The sequence below is a fragment of the Euleptes europaea genome, chromosome 4, assembly GCF_029931775.1.
Source record: "Euleptes europaea isolate rEulEur1 chromosome 4, rEulEur1.hap1, whole genome shotgun sequence".
In the NCBI taxonomy this organism is placed as follows: Eukaryota; Metazoa; Chordata; class Lepidosauria; order Squamata; family Sphaerodactylidae; genus Euleptes; species Euleptes europaea.
This window is the reverse complement of record NC_079315.1, coordinates 71,184,137-71,210,085: the sequence shown is the minus strand read 5'-3', so window position 1 is coordinate 71,210,085 and position 25,949 is coordinate 71,184,137. Positions and strand designations below refer to the sequence as shown.

Sequence of the window (25,949 nt, the reverse complement as noted above, 5' to 3'; positions counted from 1 at the left end):
GTCAGTAGGCTAGCTGTTAAAACTCCTGCTTTTTTTCTTTTTAATATTCCGATCCACCATTTGGCTGAGGCTTCTGAAGGGCAGAACTTGAAACTGTCTGTCACATAAACCTTTGCATTTCCCCAGTCACTCACACATACTTCTCAGCAATTTCCCAGTGTGATCAGCAATTTTTTAATTGGTGAGATGTAGAAGTTTGCCAAGTCAATTAGACTTTAAACAAAAGCAAACATTAAACACATATACAAGTACAGAAATGTCTAAAAAATGACAGATGCTTAAAAGATGTGGCAAGGTACATTTGAACATTTAGCTTTAAAGCCAGTTCCGCCCCTCACACCTGAATACCAGTCCCTCAAATGAAAATCATGCAGTTGACTTAAATGAGATGTTGAATTATGCATAATTTTTTCTGTGGGCAAACTTGTGATGCAAGTTACAGAACATTTATTCAAGAATTGAATGTAAAAATTATGGGACCTGACTCACTCAGTCTTTTATATGCTTATGAGTTTACCACCAATAATTTAAATCACTATTCTTTCTATATATTATTGCTTGACATAGATTTGTTGCAAAAAGTAAATTTCCTATAGTATTCCTATAACTATTCCAACTTGTTTGCAATGATTTGTTGGAATTCTTGTCCAAAAATATTATCTGGCTGCTGGGGTTGAACAAAAAGATAGTGGGAAGCTGCCTAAGCTATCTTGAGATGGTACACTGTAGCTAGCATCCTACCTTCTGAGGATGATAGAGCCAGTATGGTATAGTGGCTTAGATTTAGGGAGACCTTGGTCAGATCCCCACTTTGCCATAGAAGCTTGCTGGGTGACCCTGGGGCACTTATTCTCTCTCAGCCTAACCTGCTTGGAACTACTGTGAGGATTAAATGGATCACATAAGCTGCTCTGAGGACAGGACAGAAAGAAGAAATTAAGAATAGACCTGCTAGATCAGACCCATGTCCATCTAGTCCAACATCCTGTTTCACACAGCAGCCAAAACAGTTGCCCTGGGGGGCCAACAAAAAATACATAGATAGACAAACAAGCATAGCGTAGTCCAGGATCCAGAGAGAAAGAGATTCATTGAGCGCTTACCAACAGACCCAACACCTGCAGCTCTGAATTGCCCAAGAATGAGAGACTGTTCACTTTCTGCCAATGCTAGTAGCAGCTCATAGGCTTCAATGCACTGTTCACTGTAAAAGAAACATTCAGTTAGTATATGTAAAACAGAGAGGAAAAAATCAACATAGGCCAAGCGAAATGAGGCTGTCATTTCCTCCCTGTTAGCAGGGAAATATGGTGATCCAAGCCAGGCCCTACCTTCTTTAATCAACAATTGAAGTGTAGGGTAGGGACTGAATTAACTATTCTGTTAAAGTTAGAAAGAACAGCATTACTAAAAAAAACCCCATGAAACCCTTTTAACTCTTAGAGTAGACAGTTTCCAAGAAATATGATAATCTGGAATAACTTTTCTACAGTTCATAGTAGGAGTTAGTCTAGCATCGCTGCTCTTTATATGGTGTGGACAGTAAAGAACGCCGGTGCTTACAGCACAGAATTGTGAGGAGGTTGTTCGGCAGTGGATTGTTGAAGCTGCCAGAAATTTTGTTCATCTTTAAGGTGCTACTGGACTCTTGCAATTTTCTACTGCTAGAGGCAGATTAACATGGCTACCCACCGTGATCTATCAGCATAGAACTGGATACACAGAATACAGCCAGTGAAGGCAGGAAAATGTTCTGCCCTCTTAAGATCCTGGAGGCTTTTCCCTGTTCTCTTTGGCTTATCACAGGGATACTCTATGACCTGCCCGTTCAGCATGTGGTCTATTCACCAGTTTGTTTTTCACAGCCAAACAACTTAATCATATTCAGTTGTCCTAAAAGCCAGCTGTTCATCTCAGACTGCTCTCCTGCAGCTTTTCCTTTCTGGCCACCATTGTGTCCTTGCCTACAGTTTGCCATATTCCTAAAGTATAAGAAAATGCCAAAACCAAGTGAACTGTCTGGATGTGAATGAAACTGTACTACGGTAGTCTCACACTACATCAAGGAAATTCTAGCATTTCCCCCAATTCTTAAATGTTAAACTGAAGTGTCTCCAGGTTGTGTGGCTTCTGTCTATCATGCCTGCATGACCCAACATTTTGTAAACAGAAAAGGCAGGCAAACTTCAGATTAGGAACATTTTGCAAATGCATGTATATGAATTGCCTCATGGGAGTTGTTATTTACCAGGGGAAGACCCAGCATTCCCTAAGCAACTACATGATTCTCCTACTGCGTCATGATAAAGAGTTGCTCTGATGGGCTGACTTCAAGTTCTCATGACCCTGCAGCAAATACAAAGCAACCTAAGCAGGAAAGCCTGTAGAAGCAGCTGCTATGCAAGGCACAAAGCTGCTCAGTAGGGCATGTGATTTAAATTTTGAACAAAAGGTGTGCAGCTTGCTTGTAAATTAATAGTTTAATCACACTAAGTCTGAAGGTCAATCATGTTTAAAGCACTCAATATCCCTGGTTATCAAAGAATGCCATAGCCAATGACAACGTAAGAGGACCAGAAGATATTTACTTGGAGGGATTCATTAGTTGAGTTTGGGTCAGTCTCAGGGTCTAACCAGTCACTGTAGGTAGGAGTGAGGAAGATCTTTCCCATAGGCTTTCCCCCCCTATAAGCAATACTAGCAATATTTTGCTCCTCTTATAAAGCATATGGTGTGGTTCAGCTCCTTGAGCAATGTGGATTGTCCTACTGAACTATTCGTTAAACCAACACTTTGACACTCTACTAAAATCAGGATAAGGAACAACCTGCAGGGAAATTAATATGCAGGTGTGAGTTGAAGACAAACAGTAATTAAGGAACTTGCATGTTAAACAACTCTTCCAGTAATCATATCAGTACAAACTGGTCTTTCTCCTCTTTCTCCAATGCACTTGTCACAACCCACAGCCAATGGTTGTGAAATGAAAAGCTGCCTTTCTACTCTGTCTCCTCATAAGGCTACTTGTTGACTACAGACTACTAATGGCAAAGTGAAAAAGGCACTCTGTGCAATTCAAAACCTTGCAATCACTCATAACACAAGTTGGTACAAGAAAGCGCACCTCCCTGTTTTCTTTTGTCTTTCACATTCGCCCATTCACACATCAACATACCTGTACTGCAATGCAAGCCTGAGGGCGGTGGCATTGGATTCATATTTTCCAACCAACATGCTCATCCTCTCAGCATTGTTCTTACACTCTTCCAGAGTTATTGTCAATAAATCATTCTGAGATTTTAAGTGTTCAATGCGGCTGTGAAGAAGAAAAGCACCTTTTAACTTTCCCGCTGAAGTTGCTGCAGTCTTACCTGGCTTGAACATTTCTCAAGTGGTTCCTGATTATAATGTCAAAGATAATCTGCCTTGAAGTATTTTGTTATCTGTCATTCACACAGAAGAAACAGATAATGTCAACTCTTTGTGCAAGGTCATATGGGAAATTCCCATCACAAAACAAGCTGAATGAATACAATTAATAAATTGATATGAAGTTGCATATAAGGCCAACTCCCGTGAAAGTGTCCCTCCCTCTTACTATCACACCTCAGGTCCCTGCTCACAGATTCTCTTTTACATTGGTTCAGTACTTCCTTAGTCCTGGTAGTACTTCACGTGAAAATACAGGTATGCATCTATCCTATCCTTTGGGGAATAAGGTAGAGTTGTTCAGGATGTAGGCTAAAATACCAAGAGTAGTTCAGGGCTCTGCATGAGTTCACGGAGGGTTTTCCACAACCAAACCACAGTACTCTCATGCGACACTAGACATCGCTTTTGAAACTGTCTTAAGTTTAAAAATGGAAGGAATTTCAAAAGCACCTTTTCCAGGGGCAGGAAGAAGACTGCTGTCAAAAAAAGGAGAAGAGGAGAAAAACCAAGAGTCCACCCGCATCCAATGAATATAGCCATGCAACTTCCAAATATTGGGCTAGATGCATACTTTTCACATAAAGAACTACTGGGACCAGATGACTACCAAACCATTTTAAAACAAGGGAATCTGTGAGCAGGGGCCTGAGGCGGGATGGGGAGGGGAAGGAATAACTTTCATGGAAATTGGCCTTATTAGCAACTACAAATCAATGTATTAATTGCTTTTATTCAGCTTGCATACATCACAGACTTTTGAGGTACCATTGCCTCATCAGCCAAGCAATGGCTATGGAGGAAGGCTGGGGAGCCTCATGGCGGTTGAGCGGTGCTTTGACAGCAACTGAGGAAGAGTCAGACTTCTTGCAAGAGAGGGAGTTCTTGTGAGGAGCTGGGGAGCATGGCTTACTTGTGCTCTCTTTACAAGAGCCAGGACACTGTCTGATGAGGAGGCTCCTGACAGTGCAGTTCTTTTGAACTGAAACCACAGGGAGAAGCGAGGCCCATCCCTTGACAAAGCCATTGCTGAGGGCCAAGGGGTTCTCCTTGAATATGTCATGTGGCAGAGAAGAGTGGTAGTGAGTGGCAGCAAGAAGAGGGAAATGGCCAAACCCGTACCTCCCTAGATACACATACGCTTTGGTGAGCAGAGCAAGCTCTGTTGATAAAGCAGAAGGAAGTTGTGTTATGTGTGGGTTTGGCCTTTCCCCTTTCTTGGTGCAGCCCACTGCACCACAAGGCATATCATTTCAGATTAGGGTTGCCAGACTCCCACAGGCAGCGGGGGATTCCCCGCTTTGGCGCCCTGCCCCCCAGCGTTGTTCAGTCAGCCAGCGGGGAACATAGCAGCAGTAAACATAGGCTGAGTAGCATCTGCAACGTGGTGACTTCATTTCCAGTATGCACCGGAAGTGACGTCATCATGTTGCGATGACCATGGGGGATGCTCTAGCATTTGGGCAAAATTCTACCATAGAGTTTTGGCAAAATACCAGAATGCCCCTCCGATGATGTGCACACCGGATATGATGTTGCCACATTGCTGATGCCAGAGACCTGGGCCTAAGTGTACTGCCAGTTTGTTCGCCACTCCCTGCTGGTTGCCAGGAGGTACCTGGCAACCTATTTCAGATGGTCCCCCAATCTTCAGCAATGGCTTTTTAGTGAGGCACAGGAGATTCCTGGGAAGGTAGAATAAATTGCTTCTATGGACTTCTCAGAAACCCACAGATTTATGTCTGAGGACAGTGATCTAGAATTTCTGCAATCATATTACTGCAAACTACCAGGCTCTGGTTGCCTAGCAGTCCGGTCTGGAGTCCTATCCCTGTCCAATGTTCCAAAGTTATATCCATCCAGTACCCAAATTCCCACTGGAGAATTACGATACTAGTAAATAGCTATTACAGAACTATGCCAAAATGAAAAAGATTGCTCAGAAAAATTTGAAAAGTTGTTTTAGTTCTGACAAAAAAAAAGAAAGGAAGATAGGAGAGAAAATGATAGATCAGAGATTATTTCTACGTATTTAGAACAACATATTGTTTTGACTACCAGAACAAAAGTAGTACAAAGACACCAGCAGTACCTACTTATCTCTGCTAAAATCACCACACTGATCTATACAAATCAACTTTGAAAACTGTATTTCAGGTTTCTCAAGAGGCAAACAGCAGCTGTTGCCAGGTCCTGTAGAATAATATGCAAATCTTGACAAATCACTGTATGGCTTTATGCTGATGACTAAATTATCTTGTTGAAAGAAAGCCATTAATTCAGGTTAAGCTCTCCTTTTCATCGTCATCTTTCCTGCATTTATATGCAGCTGGCATAAACATAATTCACACAAATCAGAATGACGGGGATAACAAATCAAGTTAATCAACCGAAAGCAAGAGCTGATTGTCATGATATGTTTTTCAGATGTGGAATGATTCCCTGCAAGTTAATGCCATGCCTGCATACGTTTGCAAAATGTTGGCTATGAATAAGTAATACACCCAACTGTTACTCAAAAGAGTTGTGTGCTAAAAGCCAGGTTCCAAACGGTTCCCATATTTTTGCACGTCTTAGCAGCAAATCTTAAGGGTTGCATTTGTCATACAAAACTCAGTTAAGCCATCCCATTCCTGAAAACAAATAAAAGCTAGCGTGGTGTAGTGGTTAAGAGCGGTGGTTTGGAGTGGTGGACTCTGATCTGGAGAACTGGGTTTGATTCCCCACTTGCCCACTCGAGCAGTGGACGCTAATCTGGTGAACTGGATTTATTTCCCCACTCCTACACATGAAGCCAGCTGGGTGACCTTGGGCTAGTCACACTCTCTCAATCCCACCTACCTCACAGGGTGTCTGTTGTGGGGAGGGGAAGGGAAGATGATTGTAAACCTGTTTTGGTTCTTTCTCAAGTGGTAGAGAAAGTCAGCATATAAAAACCAACTCTTCTTCTTCTAAAACAATAATCCCATCTAAGAGAATTCATTTGCATATACAATTTCTAACCTTACCTGTTTAATCGTTCAGTTTCGACTTCAAATTCTCGGATTTTGCTTTCAGAGATAGCAGACCCATGTGAGTAGAGTGTCTGGAAAATTTCTTGGATGTTGGAACAGTCCTGAAGAGAGTGGGCTAGATGTTCGGCAACACTGCTTGATACCTGTAATGAGTTGGTTAGAAGCCCTTATTCCATATCATTCTATTCCTCTGTACCGTGCAGGGTTGTGGGTGTGTAGCTGCAAGGAGTGACGCAGACAGTTGGGGAGAATAGGACCTTCAGTCCTTGCTGTGCAACCCTTCGGAAGCTACAGGCCACTAACTACCCATCTCCTAATTTGAAGGGATTTTTTTTGTGATCAAATGTGCATGTCCACACTCTTAAGACAGACTCTAGTGAACTGCTTACTGTGCCTTCAGAATTTCTCCCTACTGTCATGTGGCCCAAAGCTGCCTAGCTCGGTAGTAGTAACAGTTATTCTCTGAAAAATGTATTAAAGTCTGGAACTTTGTTGCATAACTACATCATACACAGTTAATGAATTTCTTCTTAAAAAGCACACCTTTACAGTTTTTGCTTCAGGACCATATTGTCATGGCCAATATATGTTCCCTTCCTACCAGTGATTCTGACATGACCATAGAAATGCGAACATTCTTTGTTGCTACTTGTTGTCAGCCAGGTACATATATCCAATGACAAGAATGATACAGGCCAAATTGTACTAATAGGAAAGACTTCTGCTTCTTTTACATTTATAAAATGATCAGGTTCCAAATACCAATTCTAGCTTATGGGATATAATCCCTTTTCTCCCACTGTGCCTGAAAGCATTTGCAGTTTTTGATGAGCAATGTTTTTCAGCCAACTGAGGTTTGAAAAAATGCAGTACTTTCAAAACAACAAAACTCTTGAGGACCAGGTATAGAGATTTTGTTGCTTCTTATATTATTAAAAAATTGAACTATTACATAGTTATTAAAGATTTACACTGAAGTCCTGTGCTAGACATCAACATCTATATTCTTGTAACTAAGAGTGTAAATCCTCTAACTTTTAACTCTTCATGTCCCATAATACTAGAACTCATAGTCACTTAGCAAAGTTTATGAGAAGTACATATAAGACAAAGAAAAGGAAGTATACTTCTTCACTCAGTGTGATTGGCTTGTGCAATTTGCTGCCGCACGATGCTGTGCTGGCTACCAGACTCTAATCCAGAGATTACTTGGCTTTAAGAGGAGATCGGACAGATTCTTGTGGGATAGGTTTATCAATGGCTATCTTGTGGGATAGGTTTATCAATGGCTATCAATGACGACTAAATGGAGCCTCCATGTTCTATCAGAATACTGGTGCTGAAAAATCAATGACAGGGGAAGATTTGGCCCTCTTTCCCCTACTTATAGGTCTTCTGGAGGCATCTAGTTCGCCACCGTGAAACAGTACTCTGGACAAGATGGAAAATTGATCTGATCCAGCCCAGCTGCTTTGACATGCTCCTGGTATGTTTTTAATACTAAAGATTGTTTACTGTTCCATCAAGGGGATTGCCACTGTAAACAAAGGTGTTATCCTTGTCCACAGTATCACTGTTAACAAATTGAATTAGGTAGTTCAAAACTGGCAGTGCTGGCATCGTTGTACATATTTTTTATATACTGAATCCCTTAAATAACATAATCTTAATCTGTCAAAGGTGGTGATATAATCATGGCACAAAGATATAGAATGTATGGCTTTGAATACACAAGATCATGCAAGTAAAAGATCTAGTATAAAGTTGGCATCCATATCATGAATTATGAAAAAGGTTCTGTTTAATTCTTCTTGAACACAGAATTATGCAAAGTGAATACACTCAAGTTACTCAATCTTCATAATTTACTCTGAAAATAAAATTTATATTTTGTTCTTGTAAACTTCATATAATCATGGCTAGCACTAGAATCACATTGCTAAAATATCGTTACCAAATACATACACAACTACCCTTATAAGTAATCAAATCATTGGTCCAGCAACCTCAATATTGTGTGCTGTGACTGGTAGCAGTTCTCCATATCAATCTACCCAAGTTCTGAGATCTATGAATGGTGTCTTCCTGTAGCAAGTGGGTTTCTTGTCTGAGAAGACGTGGGTTGGGATCCAGAGGAGGGCTTTTTCAGCTGTCCCCTCAAATTTTGGATCTCTTCTCCAGAGGCTTTCCAGAGCAAGCAGACTTCTTTAAAAAATCCAGAAGGCCTTTGAGCGAAATCTTGAGGATAGTGCTTGCTGTGTTTTGCATGTTTTCTGTATTGGCTGGTTTGGCAGGTTTAATATGCTATTCGTTTTTACTTTAATTTTATTATTGTTCTTCTGAATGTCATGTTTCAATCTTAACTGCCTTTGAGCCCTAACAAGGCCAAAGAAAACATATGTGTGTACTAACTAAATGTATTTTTAACAGTAGAGATTGCATGTTTTTGCTCTCTGGCCAGTTCCTCAATAACAATGATCAACACTCACCCCTATGCTGCTGATTTCGGATCCCAAGACAGGGCGGTCTGATGTGGAAGACTCTGACCTTGTCTTTGAGAGTTTTACTCGCTCAGCAATCTATAAACAGGAAAAACATACACACACAAGGATTAGTATATTCAGGCACCATGTATCGCTTCTGCACATCTATAGAAGAAGAGTTGGTTTTTATACTCCATTTTTCTCTACCGAAAGAAGTCTCAAAGCGGCTTACAATCACCTTCCCTTCCCCCCCTCACAACAGGCACCTTGTGAGGTAGGTGAGGCTGAGAGAATTCTGAGAGAACCGTGACTAGCCCAAGGTCACCTAGCAGGCAGCGTGCGAAGGAGTGGGGAATCTAATCTGGTTTTCCAGATTAGAGTCCGCTGCTATGTGGAGGAGCAGGAAATCAAACCCGGTTCTCTGGATTAGAGTCTGCCACTTTTAACCACTACACCATGCTGGCTCTCTATACAAAATGCCCCCCTTCTTCACTCATTTGCTGTGTTGAAAGATGCTGTGTTAAATTGATTACTACAAACTGGCATCTGTGTTGCGACTAACAAAGGCTTAACATTCTTAGTACTTTATCTCTTCCTGCAGGTCGAGTTTGTAGGCTCACTTAGGATCCTTGAAAATTCCCCTGATGCTCCAGCTGATACTTCCCAGTTAATTGCATGCCTGTGCAGCAGCTGCACACAGCAAAAGCTGCTTCTTCCAGATAATGAGAGGCACTGTAGCAATGTACGAGAGCTCACCTTGGCAATGGGAATGTCATTACTGCTGCTGCTTGTGCTCAGTTCTCCAGTGCTAGGGTTAATGGGACGGTTGGCTGGAGTGAGACGACCTGGGCTCGATGGGCCAGTTGCCTGGACGCTCTGTAAACGGGTCTGTAGCTCTCGAACCTGCAGTAAGACACAAAAAATCATCTGCCTGCCTTTGGAATTGTCTGATCAAAAATACCAGTGGCAGCAGCTGAGTTCTTTTTTAGAATGTGGCTAATGATTTTTCATTTTTGAAATTTGGTGATATTTTAAAAGGTCTGGTATAAAAGCTTTCCAATGATCCTTTGGCTGCTACAAAACAGTTCATAGTTCTATATTGTTTTACATAAGATGGACATATTTCTTGAAAGCAACCTGTCCATATGAATACCTTACTCTGAAGGCAACGTTTAATGGACACTTTGGAAGAAACAAAGAATATGTGTATGGGGGGATGGTAAGAAATGGAATAATGGATTGATTACTGACTTCTGCAGTGCTTAAGCATCAAACAAGGCCTTTGTTGGAGACATAAAGGGGGAAGAAGCATGGTGGAGAAAAGGTGGAAATAACTGTAATAGACTCCAAACTATTACATTTTAACACATACTAAAATCTGATTGGGAACACACCACTTGTATTTAATACAGAGCTTGACAAATCCCAGGCACCAGGTCACCATGGCACCTGGAAATTTCACTGTGGTGCCTAGTATTTTTGGCAAGGACTTACCACAGTGTCTCTCAATTAGAAGTACAACTCTTATTTACAATTTCAAATCAGATTATGTTTTATTGTATGGCATAAAAATACAAGTGCATGAAGTTCTTGGCATTGCTTGTTTATATATTATCTTTACACTATTCAGTGGTGGTATCTATATTGATTGTAATATTCAATTCAATAATCAACTCAACAGAGCTTTAAGGCAATAATGGAATTATCAGACATATGGGGGAAATTAAGCTAAGGGTAGAGGGTTAGCTTTTTGTTGTAGTGATGACAATCAGGGCTATCCCTACATTTATTTAGATACTTCTGTCAAAGCTTTAACAAAATTATGAGAAACTTTGAAGAGATTACAATTAGGTTTTATGGTAGCAATAATTTTTTTAAAATGATAATTAATATATTAAACTCTGAAGACTGGAAAATAAGTCTGGTTCATAGAGCCAAAGAAAATATGTCAAGTCCTGACAGAACATATTTCATGTTCAGGTATTTTTCCTAAATATACACAGAGACAGAAGCCCTAACCTTTAGAGGGCTCTTCTGCTGAAATAGTATGTATGCAGATACAGTGAGGGGAAAAAGTATTTGATCCCCTGCTAAATTTGCCCGTTAGCCCTCTGACGAAGAAATGACCAGTCCATAATTTTAATGGTAGGTTTATTGTCGCTGTGAGAGACAGAATAACAACAGGAAAACCCCCAGAAACCCAGAAGACAAAAGTCAGAGATTGATGTGCATTATAATGAGTGAAATAAGTATTTGATCCCCTATCAACCAGCCAGGTTAGGGTTAGGGTTAGGGTTCTGCTGTCGACAGAAGCAATCAATCCATCAGATTCCAAACTAGCCACCATGACCAAGACCAAAGAGCTGTCCAAGGATGTCAGGGACAAGATTGTAGACCTGCACAAGGCTGGACTGGGCTACAAGACTATTGCCAAGCAGCTTGGTGAGAAGGTGACAACCCTAACCCTAACTGTCAACCTCCCTCGGTCTGGGGCTCCATGCAAGATCTCATCTCGTGGAGTTGCAATGATCATGAGAACGGTGATGAAGCAGCCCAGAACTACACGGGGGACTTGTCAATGATCTCAGGGCAGCTGGGACCATAGTCACCATGAAAACAGTTGGTAACACACTACGCCGTGAAGAACTGAGATCTTGCAGAGCCCACAAGGTCCCCTTGCTCAAGACAGCATATGTACAGGCCCGTCTGCAGTTTGCCAATGCACATCTGAATGACCCAGAGGAGAACTGGGTGAAAGTGTTGTGGTCAGATGAGACCAAAATCAAGCTCTTTGGCATCAACTCAACTCGCCGTGTTTGGAGGAGGAATGCTGCCTACGCCCCCAAGAACACCATCCCCACCGTCAAACATGGAGGGGGACATATTCTGCTTTGAGGGTGTTTTTCTGCTAAGGGGACAGGACACCTTCACCGCATCAAAGGGACGATGGACGGGACCATGTATCGTCAAATCTTGGGTGAGCACCTCCTTCCCTCAGCCAGGGCATTGAAAATGGGTCGAGGATGGGTATCCCAGCATGACAATGACCCAAAACACACAGCCAAGGCAACAAAGGAGTGGCTCAAGAAGAAGCACATTAAGGTCCTGGAGTGGCCTAGCCAGTCTCCAGACCTTAATCCCATCGAAAATCTGTGGAGGGAGCTGAAGGTTCGAGTAGCTACACATCAGCCTCGAAATCTTACTGACTTGGAGAGGATCTGCAAAGAGGAGTGGGACAAAATACCTCCTGAGATGTGTGCAAACCTGGTGGCCACCTACAAGAAACGTCTGACCTCTGTAATTGCCACCAAGGGTTTTGCCACCAAGTACTAAATCATCTTTTGCAAAGGGATCAAATACTTATTTCACTCATTATAATGCACATCAATCTCTGACTTTTGTCTTCTGGGTTTCTGGGGTTTTTCCTGTTGTTATTCTGTCTCTCACAGCTACAATAGACCTACCATTAAAATTATGGACTGGTCATTTCTTCGTCAGAGGGCAAACGGGCAAATTCAGCAGGGGATCAAATACTTTTTTCCCTCACTGTATATGCACAAAGATAGCTGGACTGGCTGATATAGAGACTGGTAAACAACAGCAATCAAGAAACAGGCTAAATAGAAAGTTTTCCCATATAATAAACTACTCAATTCGAAGTTGGAAGTGGTTCCATGCCTTTCCCAATTGATGTTAAACTAGCTAAATCAATATCTGGATCTGTTCAGTCATGTTCCAGAGGGGAAAAAAATCTTGCTCCAGTAAGAATCTCAGGTGTGAAACTTGTCTCCATGTCCTTCTTTTAAATGCACTATTAAATTAAAATGCTGACCATACTTATTTGATGTGGTACCGGTACATCCTTGAGCTCCTGAAGCTAAAGCATCTTCTCTTTCCCAGGGCAGAATATGTTGCAGAGACAACAGAGCAATCCAAGGTAGCCTGGGCCAGAGTGATAACCAATGGGAGATTGAAAGGGGGGGGACACAGGCCAGAGAAAACTCATAAGTGACATCATACCTCTCTAAGAATTGCTAGAAACTCTATAGTAAAACTCATGGAATTTCTGGTGTTTCCTAGAGAGGCATGGTGACACTTCCATCAGCCTGACTTCCACCTTTTCTCTTTCCACTGCTCAAACCTTCACCCCTTCTCCCTGTAGCAACAGAGAAAGAAGGAGTAGTATGCAGAAATCTAATATACACATATTGGCTTGATATTTCTTTCCAGGATATAACAAATGATCAGGCCCTCTTCTTTAACTGTGAGAGATTCCCAGTTTACCAGAGCAGTGACTGAACTAAGATGTCAAAACTTCAGAGCCAAGAAAAGCCCAGCGGAACATTAAAAATCTGTGTATGTGGCTAGACAGTGGAAAGAGAGAGACTGAAACCGCACACTGTATTGATTGAAAAAGTTAAAAATCTGAGAGGAAAATGAGGCAGCAAAAACCCAGAAAAACAGTTATTGAAAAGCGGAGCAGTATGTATGCTGAGAAAAATTAGTCCTAGACCTAAACTAGCTGATGGTAGCCAATCTCAAGTCACTAATTCTATGAGTACAGTGGAAAGTCAGTGTGACAATTAATGAGTTGCTTTCCAGCTACATGGATGAACTAGTGCCCCAAATTTCTCTCACTTAATTAAAAAATATAGGATTGGTAAATATAGGTCAGGTTAAGTAATTTTTTTATATCTTGAGAAAATGCTATAAAGTAATTTGAATTTTTTTTTTAAATACACACATCTCAGGATTACACCATTACGTTAAAATCCAAAGAGAAGGTACCGTAAAATACAGCATTGCAGAGCATATAAATACCAGAATCACAAAAAGCTAGAAAGTGTGCCCAGTGATCAACCAAAGAGCTCAATAACTGAATATTTGCTCAAGAGCTGTATGGATATTGTTATAATATAATAAAAGGAAGAAAATGACTAAAATACAGCAGACCTGCCCTCAAAATGGTATTTGGACTAGAAAGGGGGCATGTGGGTGGTGGAGCTTGCAACAGCCAAATGGCATTTCTCAACGTAAGACTGTAAGGTGTGCCTCAGACAAAGAGCTAAAAAACAAATGGTTTTCTCTAACACAGCAACTTGTTCCACAAGGGAAATCAAAACTTCATTTTTTCACACAACTAGCATAAAAAAGAGGGGGAAAGCTGCAGTCTGAAGGGAAAATTTCCCAGAGTGTCAAACCATTTACTGCAACACATAAATATCTCTACTGATTATAGAGGTGAGCAACAGAAACAAATGCAGCGTGGTGTCAACTTCCCAAACTGTAAGAACACATAAACAAATCAGCTGGGTATACACATAACCTAGCAGTTCATCAAGTGTGAAGCACTTATACTGCCAACCTTGACAGAGGTATCCTCTTAAATCTCTCTATAAATTTCATGCCCTGCATTTCAGATTTTATCTCATGTAAAAAAATATGGCCGTAGAACAGATATTTTTCAGTACATCATCTCTCAAATTCTCATACTAAATGTATTATACAGCTGAGTGTTCTTGTGGGTTTTCTGATAAGCTACCCAGATACTACTACAGTTGCATTAAAAACAGGAATTCTTATACATGCTGCTTATGCTCCCGGTTGTATAGGAAAGTAAAATACAAATATATCTGCTACAATACATTATCCATGATATTTAGGCTTGCCAGCTGACTGGTGGGAGCAGGCAAAAGCCTGCCAATTCACTGGGCCGCTGCCATCTCTCAGCTGGTCGACAGGCAGAAGAGGGCCAGCAGAGGGGGGGGCTGTGAAACCATAGAGTTTTAGAGGCAATTGCTAGAGCGACAGCGTTGCTTCCGGATAAACCCAGAAGAGACGTCAGTGCATTGCGCAGGTTGCACGCATGCGTGTGCCGATCACAACTATCACCCATGCTCCTGCAGAGCTCCCGCCAGTGACGAGGCGCAACCTGGCAACCCTATATTACAGCATTTTTCAACTCACACTGCTCCATTTAATTATTTGAAACAATTGCGCCCCATCCCTTCAGAGATATGTTCGAGGTGGCTCAAAGCAAGATCAAATAATTTTAAAAACTCAAAATTATTGAAATAAAACAACTATAAATCTAGAATGAAAACCACAAAAAAACTAGAACATGAGGATAGCTTAGGCTGTCAAATGTTGTGGAAGTCCTCAAGCTGGAAGCAGAATGAAAACAATTTAAAAGAAAAAATCCCAAGTTAGAAAGCAGGGTAAAAAGAAAAAAGAGAGATGGGGAAAGAGGAGAGTACTCCACAGATGAGGTGCCACCACTGAAAAAGTCCTGGTTTGAGTCACCGAGAGGGGGGGGGACAGAGAGCAGGGCTTGTGAGCAGGTTCTCAACTAACAAAAACTGTTGAGATTAATCGGGGCTACACTGACGACAAATTTTGATAAATGAATGCTTGTGGAGTCTTCTCAAAAACACAAACAAATGGGATTTTATTCTTTATTATACTGCTGCTGAAATACATGAAGAATATTTGCCCTTTTATCCTGTTTCAGGGATTTTTGGACTACAGAAAAATTTCTGTCACAAACACAAATGTTTCATAAATCCTTCAACATCTTTAATGAAAGGTATTACAAAAGGCACTGTATACTTAGGCACAACGAATCTTAGAATTAGTTTATTATTTTATTAGGTCTACGACCGCAGTCTTGGACCAAGAAAGGAGAAAGGGATAGGGAAACAGGGAGGGGATAAAAGACACAGAGGAACATAAAAGGCATAAAAAAAATACTAGATTAACAATGCTAAAAACCAGGCGTCAGCCCGGGGAATAAAATTTCCTAACTAAACTAGACTAGTGGGGGAGCAAACTGACTAGAGGTTACTAAAGGTACGGGTTCAGAATTCTTTCTTCTTAAGAGCAGCAACCCTGGCCAGGAAACGTGCCACATTCGATGTTACCAAACCACTGTTTTAATCGCCAAGCAAAAATGACAACACCCAGGAATGTGAAGGAAGGTTCAAGTTGGTAAGAATTGGAGCAATAAAGGCCTCTCTGTCCTGAGACCAGCGAGGACAACGAAGCATCAAATGGTCCAAGGTTTCAATTTCACCCATATTGCATGGACAGAGACGATCTGAATAGGGTATCCCATTAAACCTACCCAACATAACCATAGAAGGAAAGGCATTCAGGCAGGCCAGAAGATAAGCCCGACGGTGTGAAGAAATTGGAATCGTAGTATGAAAGTCTGGAAGCTTCTCTGGTGGAGGGAGCCCCAGCGCCAAACCAGAACAAGTACGTCTAGCCCTCGAAACCGTGCTGGCCCAATCTAACTCCTTCAGTTTCTTCAAAATTACTGCTGATTGAGATGACACAAGATTATCTGTAGGAGCGGAAATTAGGAGTCCCAGTGCTTTTAATTTTTGCGCTAGAAGAGTCAGCCAAGGGTTGGGGGCGGGATCCTTGAGAATAAGATGGAGAAACCCCACTTGGGCCGGAAGACTGGCGTCGGACAACTTAAACCTTAGCTTAATTGCCCTCCTCCACGTGCATGCCTCGAGCAAGGGTTGGGCCAATTCCATGCGGAGGGCAGTCCCAGCAACACACCCGGGAGTTCCAGTAATTCTCCTAAGGAAATTATTCAAATAAGAATCCAATTTTTCATCAACACTGGAGATCCAAATGTCTGCTCTGTACAAAATTTGGGAAACCACCTTCGCGTTATACACTTCAATGGCGGACGGAATACGCTTGGCCCCCTTAGTTCGAAAAAACTTCTCCATTGCAGTAGTGGATCTTGATGTCTTCTTCACATGATCCAGATGGGCAGACCAAGATAGATTATAGCTGAAGATAATGCCCAAGTAACGGAAGGTGGAAACCCATTCAAGCTGACCATTTTTAACCTTAAAAAACTGAGGACCTCTTCTCCTGATGGCAGAAAAACGAAGGGCCTTTGACTTAGCGTAGTTCACGGTAAATTCTTCTTGCTCACAGTAATCCAAAAAGAGATTAACAGTAGACCTCAATACCACTTCAGATGTCGCCAACAAAACCGCATCATCCGCATACAGTAAAAGTGGTATGGGATGGTCAGCAAGATAGGGGGGTGTTTAGCTCCCTCCTTGAGACGTGGCACCAGATCGTTAATAAAGATGTTAAACAGGGAGGGAGCAAGCAGGCATCCCTGTCTTACCCCCTTTTGAACTAGGAATGGGTCCGTCAGTGTTCCAATAGGATCGACCCACACTGAGGCGGAGCATCTTAGAATTCTCAACATTTGCCCAATACACATATGAAAATCTGGATGGCTTTCTACAAAAGAAGCTTGTTAAAATATCAGCCCTGAATTACAAGCCAGCAACAGTTTATCAAGTAGTGATCACTAGCCACAATTACAGGCCATAAAGCAATCATCCTAATGGAAAGGAAAATGAATAACATTAAAACCACATTTAGAAAAAAAAGGTGTTCAAGGAAGTTTAAAGACTGTATGCGAGGACATTACAGAACTACAGAACTACAGAAAACTTCATTTTCCAGAAGCAAGGCTACCACTGGATAGAATATAATGGAGTAGGGGGAAAGAGGAGAGAGCGAGATTAGAGAGAGGGAGAAACATACATGCACACACCCACAAAACACGCTATAAATCAAAAAGACTTTTGTCTAATTCTGGATCTTGCCATTATCATGGAAAGTAGGTGGTGGTCTGACTTAAATAACAGAAACATCATGTAGAGGTAGCCAACCTCCAGGTACTAGCTGGAGATCTCCTGCTATTACAACTGATCTCCAGCTGATAGAAATCAGTTCACCTGGAGAAAATTGCTGCTTTGGCAATTGGACTCTATGGCATTGAAGTCCCTCCCTCCCCCCCCCCTCCTCTCTGAGGCCAAGGGAAGGTCTTTCAGCCAAACTGGAGCCTGGCACATGGTGACTGTAGCCTGGGCCCTGACACAGCAAAGGTAATATTTCCATGTAGGGAAAAATATGTAAATCACAAAATCATTCACTATTTCATAAATGACTCAGAAAATCTATATCTATTTTTCTGCATACACAGATGTTGGGAAGTGATAGATAACTACTGCTGTATATGCAGTGAAACAGGTACATGTGCAGTTGACTGCACGTTTGCATATTTTTTTCGTACAAAGAAACTGGAGGTACCTCAGTGTGAATATTTTTAAGAAATAGAATTTGTTTAAGTCTGATATGACTAGAAATCGTCAGGACAAAATGAGGAAGACATACCTGAAAGGACTTACAGTTCAAACTGAAGGGGGGACGTCGAAAAGAAAAGAAGACAATGAAAGTCTCAATGTGGGAACTCAAAGTGGTTTACAACATTCTCCTCTCCTCCATTTTGTTCTCAAAACAACCCTGTGAGGTAGATTAGGCTGAGACAGTGACTAGCCCAAGGTCACCCAGTGAGCTTCTAGGGCAGAGTAGGGATTTGATCCTTGATCTGCTAGATCCTAGTCCAACACTCAAACCGCTATGCCATGCTGGTTTAAAGAGGAAAATTATGTTCTATGTTGCCAATATCCATTTTTATAAACCTGAAGGGCAACACAGTTGCCAACTAGAAAGAAAAGTGAATGTATATAATGGTACACACAAAAATTACAGATTAATATGTGAGCATTCTAAAGAAAGAACTCACTTGCCTGAAGACTGAAAAGTGGGACAAAAGCAGCAAGACACACCTCTAAAAGACAGCTCAGCAGGATTTCATTATAAATCTCTTTCTTAGTAGCACAAAACTCTATGAACGTAAGTCATGACTTTTGTACATGAAAGATGTCTGGTGCTCCAGCATTTGACTTACTGGTGAGGAAAAAATTGCACTGCCTTCTAAGAAATATCAAAAACTGTATTAAAGCTGATATCTAAGAAATGTTTAACTGTACTTGCTGAAGTATATCTTAATGTGTTTTCACAGGGCAATCTTAAACAGATTTACACCATTCTAAATCCAATGAAATGAATGATCTTAGAAGAGTGAATTCTGCTTAGTACTGCAGTGTCAGTAATGCCAGCAACAAATGTAATTGTCACATACAATAGAATGGAAATCTAATCAACTTGGGTTCCCTGCTTAATTGAAGAGAAATCTGGTTACTACAAGCTCTCATTTGACTTTTTAATAAAAGGATCCCCTGGACCTGAACACTAATTTGGAGGCGCCATGACCCATAATGTTACTGTCTGAATAGCTTATGATACTTTCGTGTACCCATGAAATATAAGTCACGGTGTCTGGTTTGAAGTCAATACGCTTCCAGAGATGGATTGATGCATGTGGGACACATACTTCATGGCTGAGTTGCCTAGAAGAATAGAATATGAATGGTCTCTGATTATTGCTCAAGCCCTGGGTCATTTCAACCTATCCTGTTTTCAGTGTGCAACATACAGTACTGATAAACGTGATGTAGATGCAGTTCCAGTATGAGAATGGGCCAAATTCACAAGGGAAAAGTGTTACCAGCTATTGTTTGAGACTCGTCTAGGCTATTTTTAATGTCAGTTTAATAACAGTACCTATTTATTAACAATTTGTATTTTAAAAGTTTTTATTAGTGCACTCAAACCATAGATTAGGTTTTCTAAAAAAATTTGCTTGAGCCAAAGCTTGACCACTTTCAGGCGACAACAGAAGCTGCACTTTAAGGAAACATTCAGGGATCTTCTATAGGTGGGATGTCCTAACAGTGTTCTGCCCTTTGCGGTAGCAAGGCCCTTTTTTCTTCCCAGTCCACACCTGCGCAAAAAGAAAGACTGGGGCACCTAGTTCAGGGCCCATAGAATTGGACCCCAGGATTTAGGTTCATGTTTTTCTGGGATTCTGAAATAGTTTGGGTTCTATTATTCTCAAATTTTATTTTTTCCTACCTCTCAATAGACAAAAATCAAGATAGATGAGCTATGGTAGCAATGGATGCATCCCTTTCTCAAGTGAGCAGTTTCTTACAGAATACTAAGATACTGGCAGCACAATCCTAAGGGGGGGTAGTTGCGTCGTGGCTGGGAAGGGCACAGTCTCGGAACAGCTGGGCCGCCTCCTGAGCAGTTTGCTGCATCGAGGCCAGCAAGCCGCACAGGAAAAATTCCCCAATGCCTGTGAAACTGCTATATGCATTGTTTTGGTGAAATTCACACTGGCAAAAATGGGTGTTCCTCGGGTGAAAGGGCTTAAGGAGCTGACTAATGTCATTCCCGCTCCCTGGAACGCCCTCTTTGGCACCGGTGGGAGCCCCTGTGCCAGAGGAGTGCTGCAGACTAGGTTGCGCTGATGACCATGAGTGGCGCTTCTGTGTCACTCCCCAGAACCAGCGTAAGTGGCCCAGCACCACCACTAGTGCCCGTTGGGACAGCGCAAGTGGCACTTATGCCAGGACAGGGGTCATGCTGCCTCCAAAGGCCTTTCGGGGGGCCCTTTAGGATTGCACTGTTATATTTTTAATTTAATAAACACGCCAAACTGCAAAATTTTATATGTTAACTAAGTTATAAACGATGTCAATAAAATTTTAGGTTTAACAGAAAGTTCAATTTCACCCAAATTTTTAGTTTTCTCCAGGAAGAACACCCCTCCCCTGATTTCAAAATTCCCAGAACATTTACATCTGTAGCTCAGCTTACCATCTGACCATGACGGCAAGCACCTCTCCATGCACCCAGAGTGGCTTTATGGGATACATTTAAGCGATGAAGCAATTCATCCAAAGGAATAAAAAGGAAGCATATTTTTCTCAAGGTAGGAAACAACTCCAGCCATTACATTGCTCATGCTTCCTTACTTCCTACAAAAATAAGTAATTACCCCATTTACTAATGACCTGTGAAAAATAAAAATCCATACACGTCATTTCTTAGTTATGGCACTGCAAAGCAGGACACTCTGTAAACTGAATGCATTAAATATATAATTTAATTAAACCTCTAACAAGCCTCTGAATCCCCATTGAGAGCACTTTGCTTGATTACAGACATTGGGCTAAAGTAACAGCCCTATTGATCTGCTCAGTTACAACTTATTTTATCTACCCAATTTAATCTTTATAGAACCAAAGCTAGATTTTAGCAGGGCTCCTTTCTTACCCTCTGGGGAAATAATCTGTAGTGACTCTTGGTTCAGGGCTGCAGATATGAAATATTTAGTAGGTCAAAGAAAACATTTATTTGTGTGGCGGCTATTGACTGTATTACAAATGCAAATAAGATCCCTAGTGTTCACTATTACATAGTATGGCTGACATGGACATCTGTAATAAACAGACTCCTCCAGGGGGAAATAAACTCTCAGTTCTGCAAATTAACATATGCTTTAGATCACAAGACTTAAATTTTCCAATAAGCCTGAAAGAAGGGAAAAGGCACAAAATAATTTTCAATTATGTGTTTAATAACCTGGAACCTCATATGTTTTATCATAGTTCAAATGCTCATGGTCAACAGTCTGAGGAGATTAAAGTAATGCCATTAAAATGTAGTCGCTTCCAATCACAAGGAAGTGTTCTCTGTGGAGACCACAATGCACCTTCCAAAAGTCTGCACCCAAAAATATAGTCTGGTATCTGCCATACACAGGTACATGTATATTTTCTTTCTTTCTCTCATCCTTGTCCTCTTTCAGTCTCTCCCCGACCTCATTCTTCTATCTGAACTGGTGTAAAAGACATTCCAAGAAAGAACTATAAGCAGGAAGGGAAAAGAAGGTGATACTCCTCTTTGGTTTCTATGCTGTTATTGCTTTTCTGAGGTTCTGCCCACATTGTTCAGAGTTTATGGATATGGGATGGAAGCCAGATCAAAAGGAGACTGGGTCCAAATTAGAAAGAGTTTATAAAGGAGCATGGATGCTTGGCTGTGAGCCCAAGGAGAAGCAAGGCTGGGAAATAAGATGGCTTGGATAACTGGACAGGGAAGGGGAGCATATCCAGGAAGGAATAAGTAAATGAGCAAATAAATAAAACAGATGAAGGCAGGAGGTTATCTCAAAATTCAGAAAACAAGGGGAAAAGCCTTGGGAACATTGTGAACAAATCTATGTCATAATATTATCTAGTTCAGGAACCAGAACTGAAGATGGTTGAGCTTTTAAAAAAGCTTGAGAGATCGAAGACATGGTTCCCACACCCATAATAACTGTGTCAAAAATGATAACTGAACTATTGCTTCCCAAGCTTACTAACAGCAGCTCTTCTCTGAAGACATTCACAAAATGGTGAATTCTAACACTGGCTGACTTTACATGCTTTTCATTGTTCCGAAACCTGCCTGGTTAGCCTGCTTAGACTTCTGAAATATGAGCATGGAATCAAAAACACACATGAGCACACATGAAGCTGCCTTATACTGAATTAGACCATTGGTCTATCAAGGCCAGTACTGTCAACTCAGACCAGCAGCACCTCTCCAAGGTCTCAGGTAGAGGTCTTTCACTTCATTTGCTGCCTGGTCCTTTTAACTGGAGATGCCAGAAATTGAACCTGGAACCTTCTCCGTGCAAAGCACAGGATCTTCCACTGAGCCACAGCCCCTGCGCTGAAACATATATTCATGTTTAGAAAATAACTAGCATTACACAAATAATGGGAAATTTATACCTGGTTTCCTTCCTATAATTGGAACCTTTAAATACTTTCCATGTTAGGCATTACTACAAATGCAGTATTTGATGTTTCTGTACATCAGATGAAAAGAATAGGGGGGAGGAGACAGGAGAACTACATTCCTAGGTCACAACTCAAATATTTTTAGCTCTTCATCATCTTAATTTATTTATCTTACATACTCTTCTCTTTGTACTCCTTCTGTTTTCTCAATATGGCAGGATGTGGTTCTGGTAATTAAGTCTCAGCAAGATCAAGGCTAGAGCACTCCACAGTATGTCATGCATGGCTAGGAGAAAGGCAGGTCTGCATAAGCAGGCTAATTTATTCCATGATTATTAGCTGTTGGAGATGAGGATGCAAAACAGAAGATCTGATAACTAATCAAGGAAGAAAGGACCTAAAGTAGAGAGAGAGTGGCAGAAAAAGTAAATTTGTGAACTGCAGCAAAAGCCCATGCTCTCTTCAGAATTTGTCATGAACCTCAGCTGTTCTGATAACTGGCTAATGCAAGTTTACAATTGCTAGAAGTTTAAAACAAAAGCAGTTGGGCTATTCCATCATGTGCCCCCTTTTCAACATGCTATTTGCAAGTTAAGACCATACATCATCTTTACTACCATAAAAACAACAACAAAACAGATTTAAGGTAGATCTCAACCACAACAAAATTTCCTTACAGAAACCCTCAAAAATTAAAACTGAACTAAAACTCTTCCAAATTAACCTACAGAGCATACAATTGTACCGAGTTAGGAAGGATAGGAGAAAAATTCATAGATGCTGGCCAAGAAATAGATGCAAATGTAAGAGGAGGAGGTCATAATAATGATGTTCACTACAGTCTTCCTTAAAAAATGAGTGACAGCGGTGCTTTTTTCAGTACAAGAAAATATATGTATACATATAGCTTATACAAAGGACTCATACACTGATCGATATACACATATGTATACAACTACACTCAAAAGCTTTGTTAAGACCTGGTGTGATGTAGTGCTTAGAGTGTTGTACTAGGAACTGGAACAACTGGATTTGAATTCCTGCTGTACCATGGAAGCTCACTGGGTGACGATGGGCCGGTCACAATCTTTAAGCCACATCTACCTCACAGGTCACAAAGAGAAAAGCCGGATTAAAAAGAAAAAGAAAAAGAAAAAAAAGAATAAGCATTGTGCACATCAGCTAGGGTGATCTAATTATGCAACACTGTAGATGACATGTGTAATTTTTTCAGTAGTACACAAACACACTGTTACATGCTCAACAGACAGCTTTGCTGAGTGAAAGTGTAAAGGGAAGTTGTCCAAGCATGAAAATAGCAAACAATACACTCTAATGACATAGACAGAAGAGCACTTCATGCTCAGAAAATAATATCTAAAGGAGGCTCCTCAGACAACAAAGGATGTCATTAAAATATACAGAAAAAAATTCAGTCCACAAAATTCCAATTTACATACAGGGCAAATATATATAATTACTGTTCTGTTCATTCTGAGTGCATATTACAAGGACTTTAGTTAACAAAGAAACAGAATATGAAAACAGAATTGAATCATTCCATTACAGGCTCCCAAATCATAAAAAAGAACTTATTAAAACACAAAGACTGCTTTTGTTAACAAGAAAAATAAGTCATGCTGGAAAAACTGAATTCCTCTTGTGGAGATCTCTGTTGATATGATTACATATGGGTTCCTGTAAGGCTACTGTATACCTTAGATATCCCAATTAATCACATTTAAATTCTTTATAAACATCAAATGTTGTGGTACCTAAAGGAAGACAAATCAAGGAAGACAAATTAAGCACCAAACCTTCCCGTTTGCACAGTTCTGTTTATGACAGCTGGCTGATGAGATGCATTCAGCAATCCTAGGAAGGTGCCCATGAAAAGGAAGATGGAGGAGGTTGAAAGAAGAAGCCAATGGAATAGAAGGGAATGAAAACAGTGAATGAGGCAGGAGCAAAGGCCCTTGAGAAAAGGAAGCTGCAAATTAGGACAGTCTGCTTGCTGTTTCCTATATTCTGTCCGTCCTACTTCCATAGCAGAACTTAGATTTGTGTGGCATGTAGGGGGCTGGTAGCCTTACCCTTCTGCGTAATCTGTCTCGTTCTTCCCGGATAGCATTCATGGTGGCCTTAGTCCTGTTCAGCTCTTCTTCTTTGCTGCACAGCATCGCAGTGAGGCTCTCGTTCTCTTCCCTCAGGCCTGCCAGCTCCTTTTCCCACCGAGACCTTTCTTCTGCCAGATTTGGATAGAGGTCTCGCCCTAGCACACCTTCAATTTCTTCCACTGTCTGCAAAAAATGGAAAGAGTCAGACTATGAGAGGTGATCGATAATTTCACATGGATGCACTAAAGAAATTACAAACTTAAAAAGACACATTATAAATTGTTCTTTTCTTTTAAAGTTATTCAGGCAATTTTTATTAGAAAACCATTTTTGTTTCCTGCTATGCCACTTTAAAAATAATCTACAAGGAACGTTTTCCAACAAAATCATCATCATCATCGCATTTTATATCTAGTTGTACTGAAGTAAGACACAGTATGCTACTGGCATTTATATATCTCATTTGCTCACTGGGCATTAAAGTACATCAACTACACTAATTAAACTCTAAAACAGATAATAGAGTGCACTCCACTTAATCAGTTGATGTACAAAGTGGACAGCTGTTTTAGCGGGCCAATTAAGCAAAGCCAAAGCCTCTATTAACCAGATAAGCTCATACCCTTTAACGGCTCAGTGACTTATAATGCTAGAACTGAATGAGGATATGGCAAAATCAGACTCTCTCTGCCCCATTGTAAGAGATCAAAGTGACAAGCAAACCTTACCCCCCACTAAATGTACATACTACCCACTGTATGAATAAATCCTGATTTTAAGACTAGCAGCAGAACAGCTGAATGCCAGACTCAAACTCTCTCACGCACGCACGCACGCACACACACAAGTTGAAGGCAAGGGACAATAGTAGACAGGCTGGTGTCCAAGACAGACTGGGAGGAAAGTATGGGAGTTAACTACAGGGGAAGATTTTGCTTCCCTCACACAGGTGCATCCTGTATCATAAAAATCAGACCCCCACCCCCACCCCCCTTTTGTGTGTTGATCAGGGCAGGCTGCAAAATGTGGTTGCTGCTATCCCTACTAGTTTGGCCTTTGGGGAGTGTAGTTTCTCTGCATATACAAAAGTGATTCATTGGGGTCAACCATTTTTGACTAATGACAGTTCTAACAGACATTATCGCTCATACAGTTTTCCTTGGCCACATACAGGGGAGAGAAAGCACACAGAAAAATGAGTGAACTAGGCTGTATGTAACTGGCAGCAACTTCTTCGATCACAGGGCTATTTGTTCTAGCATAGTCTACACAAATCTTTCTCCATGTAATCACTGGCATACATGTGGCCAAGGAAGT

General features: G+C 41.0%; 1 protein-coding gene across 2 annotated transcripts in view; it reads right to left on the bottom strand.

Annotated features, from left to right (window-relative positions):
* Window positions 1-25,949, bottom strand: part of MCC (MCC regulator of WNT signaling pathway) — a 249,633-nt gene that overhangs the window by 26,586 nt on the left and 197,098 nt on the right. For both annotated transcript variants that reach the window (XM_056848103.1, XM_056848104.1), the window contains 6 exons: window positions 24,609-24,815; window positions 9,683-9,829; window positions 8,933-9,022; window positions 6,438-6,586; window positions 3,176-3,316; window positions 1,104-1,204 (listed from right to left, as the gene is read on the bottom strand). In XM_056848103.1, coding sequence (XP_056704081.1) covers window positions 1,104-1,204; window positions 3,176-3,316; window positions 6,438-6,586; window positions 8,933-9,022; window positions 9,683-9,829; window positions 24,609-24,815 — 835 coding nt within the window. The remainder of the gene's footprint in view (window positions 1-1,103; window positions 1,205-3,175; window positions 3,317-6,437; window positions 6,587-8,932; window positions 9,023-9,682; window positions 9,830-24,608; window positions 24,816-25,949) is intronic.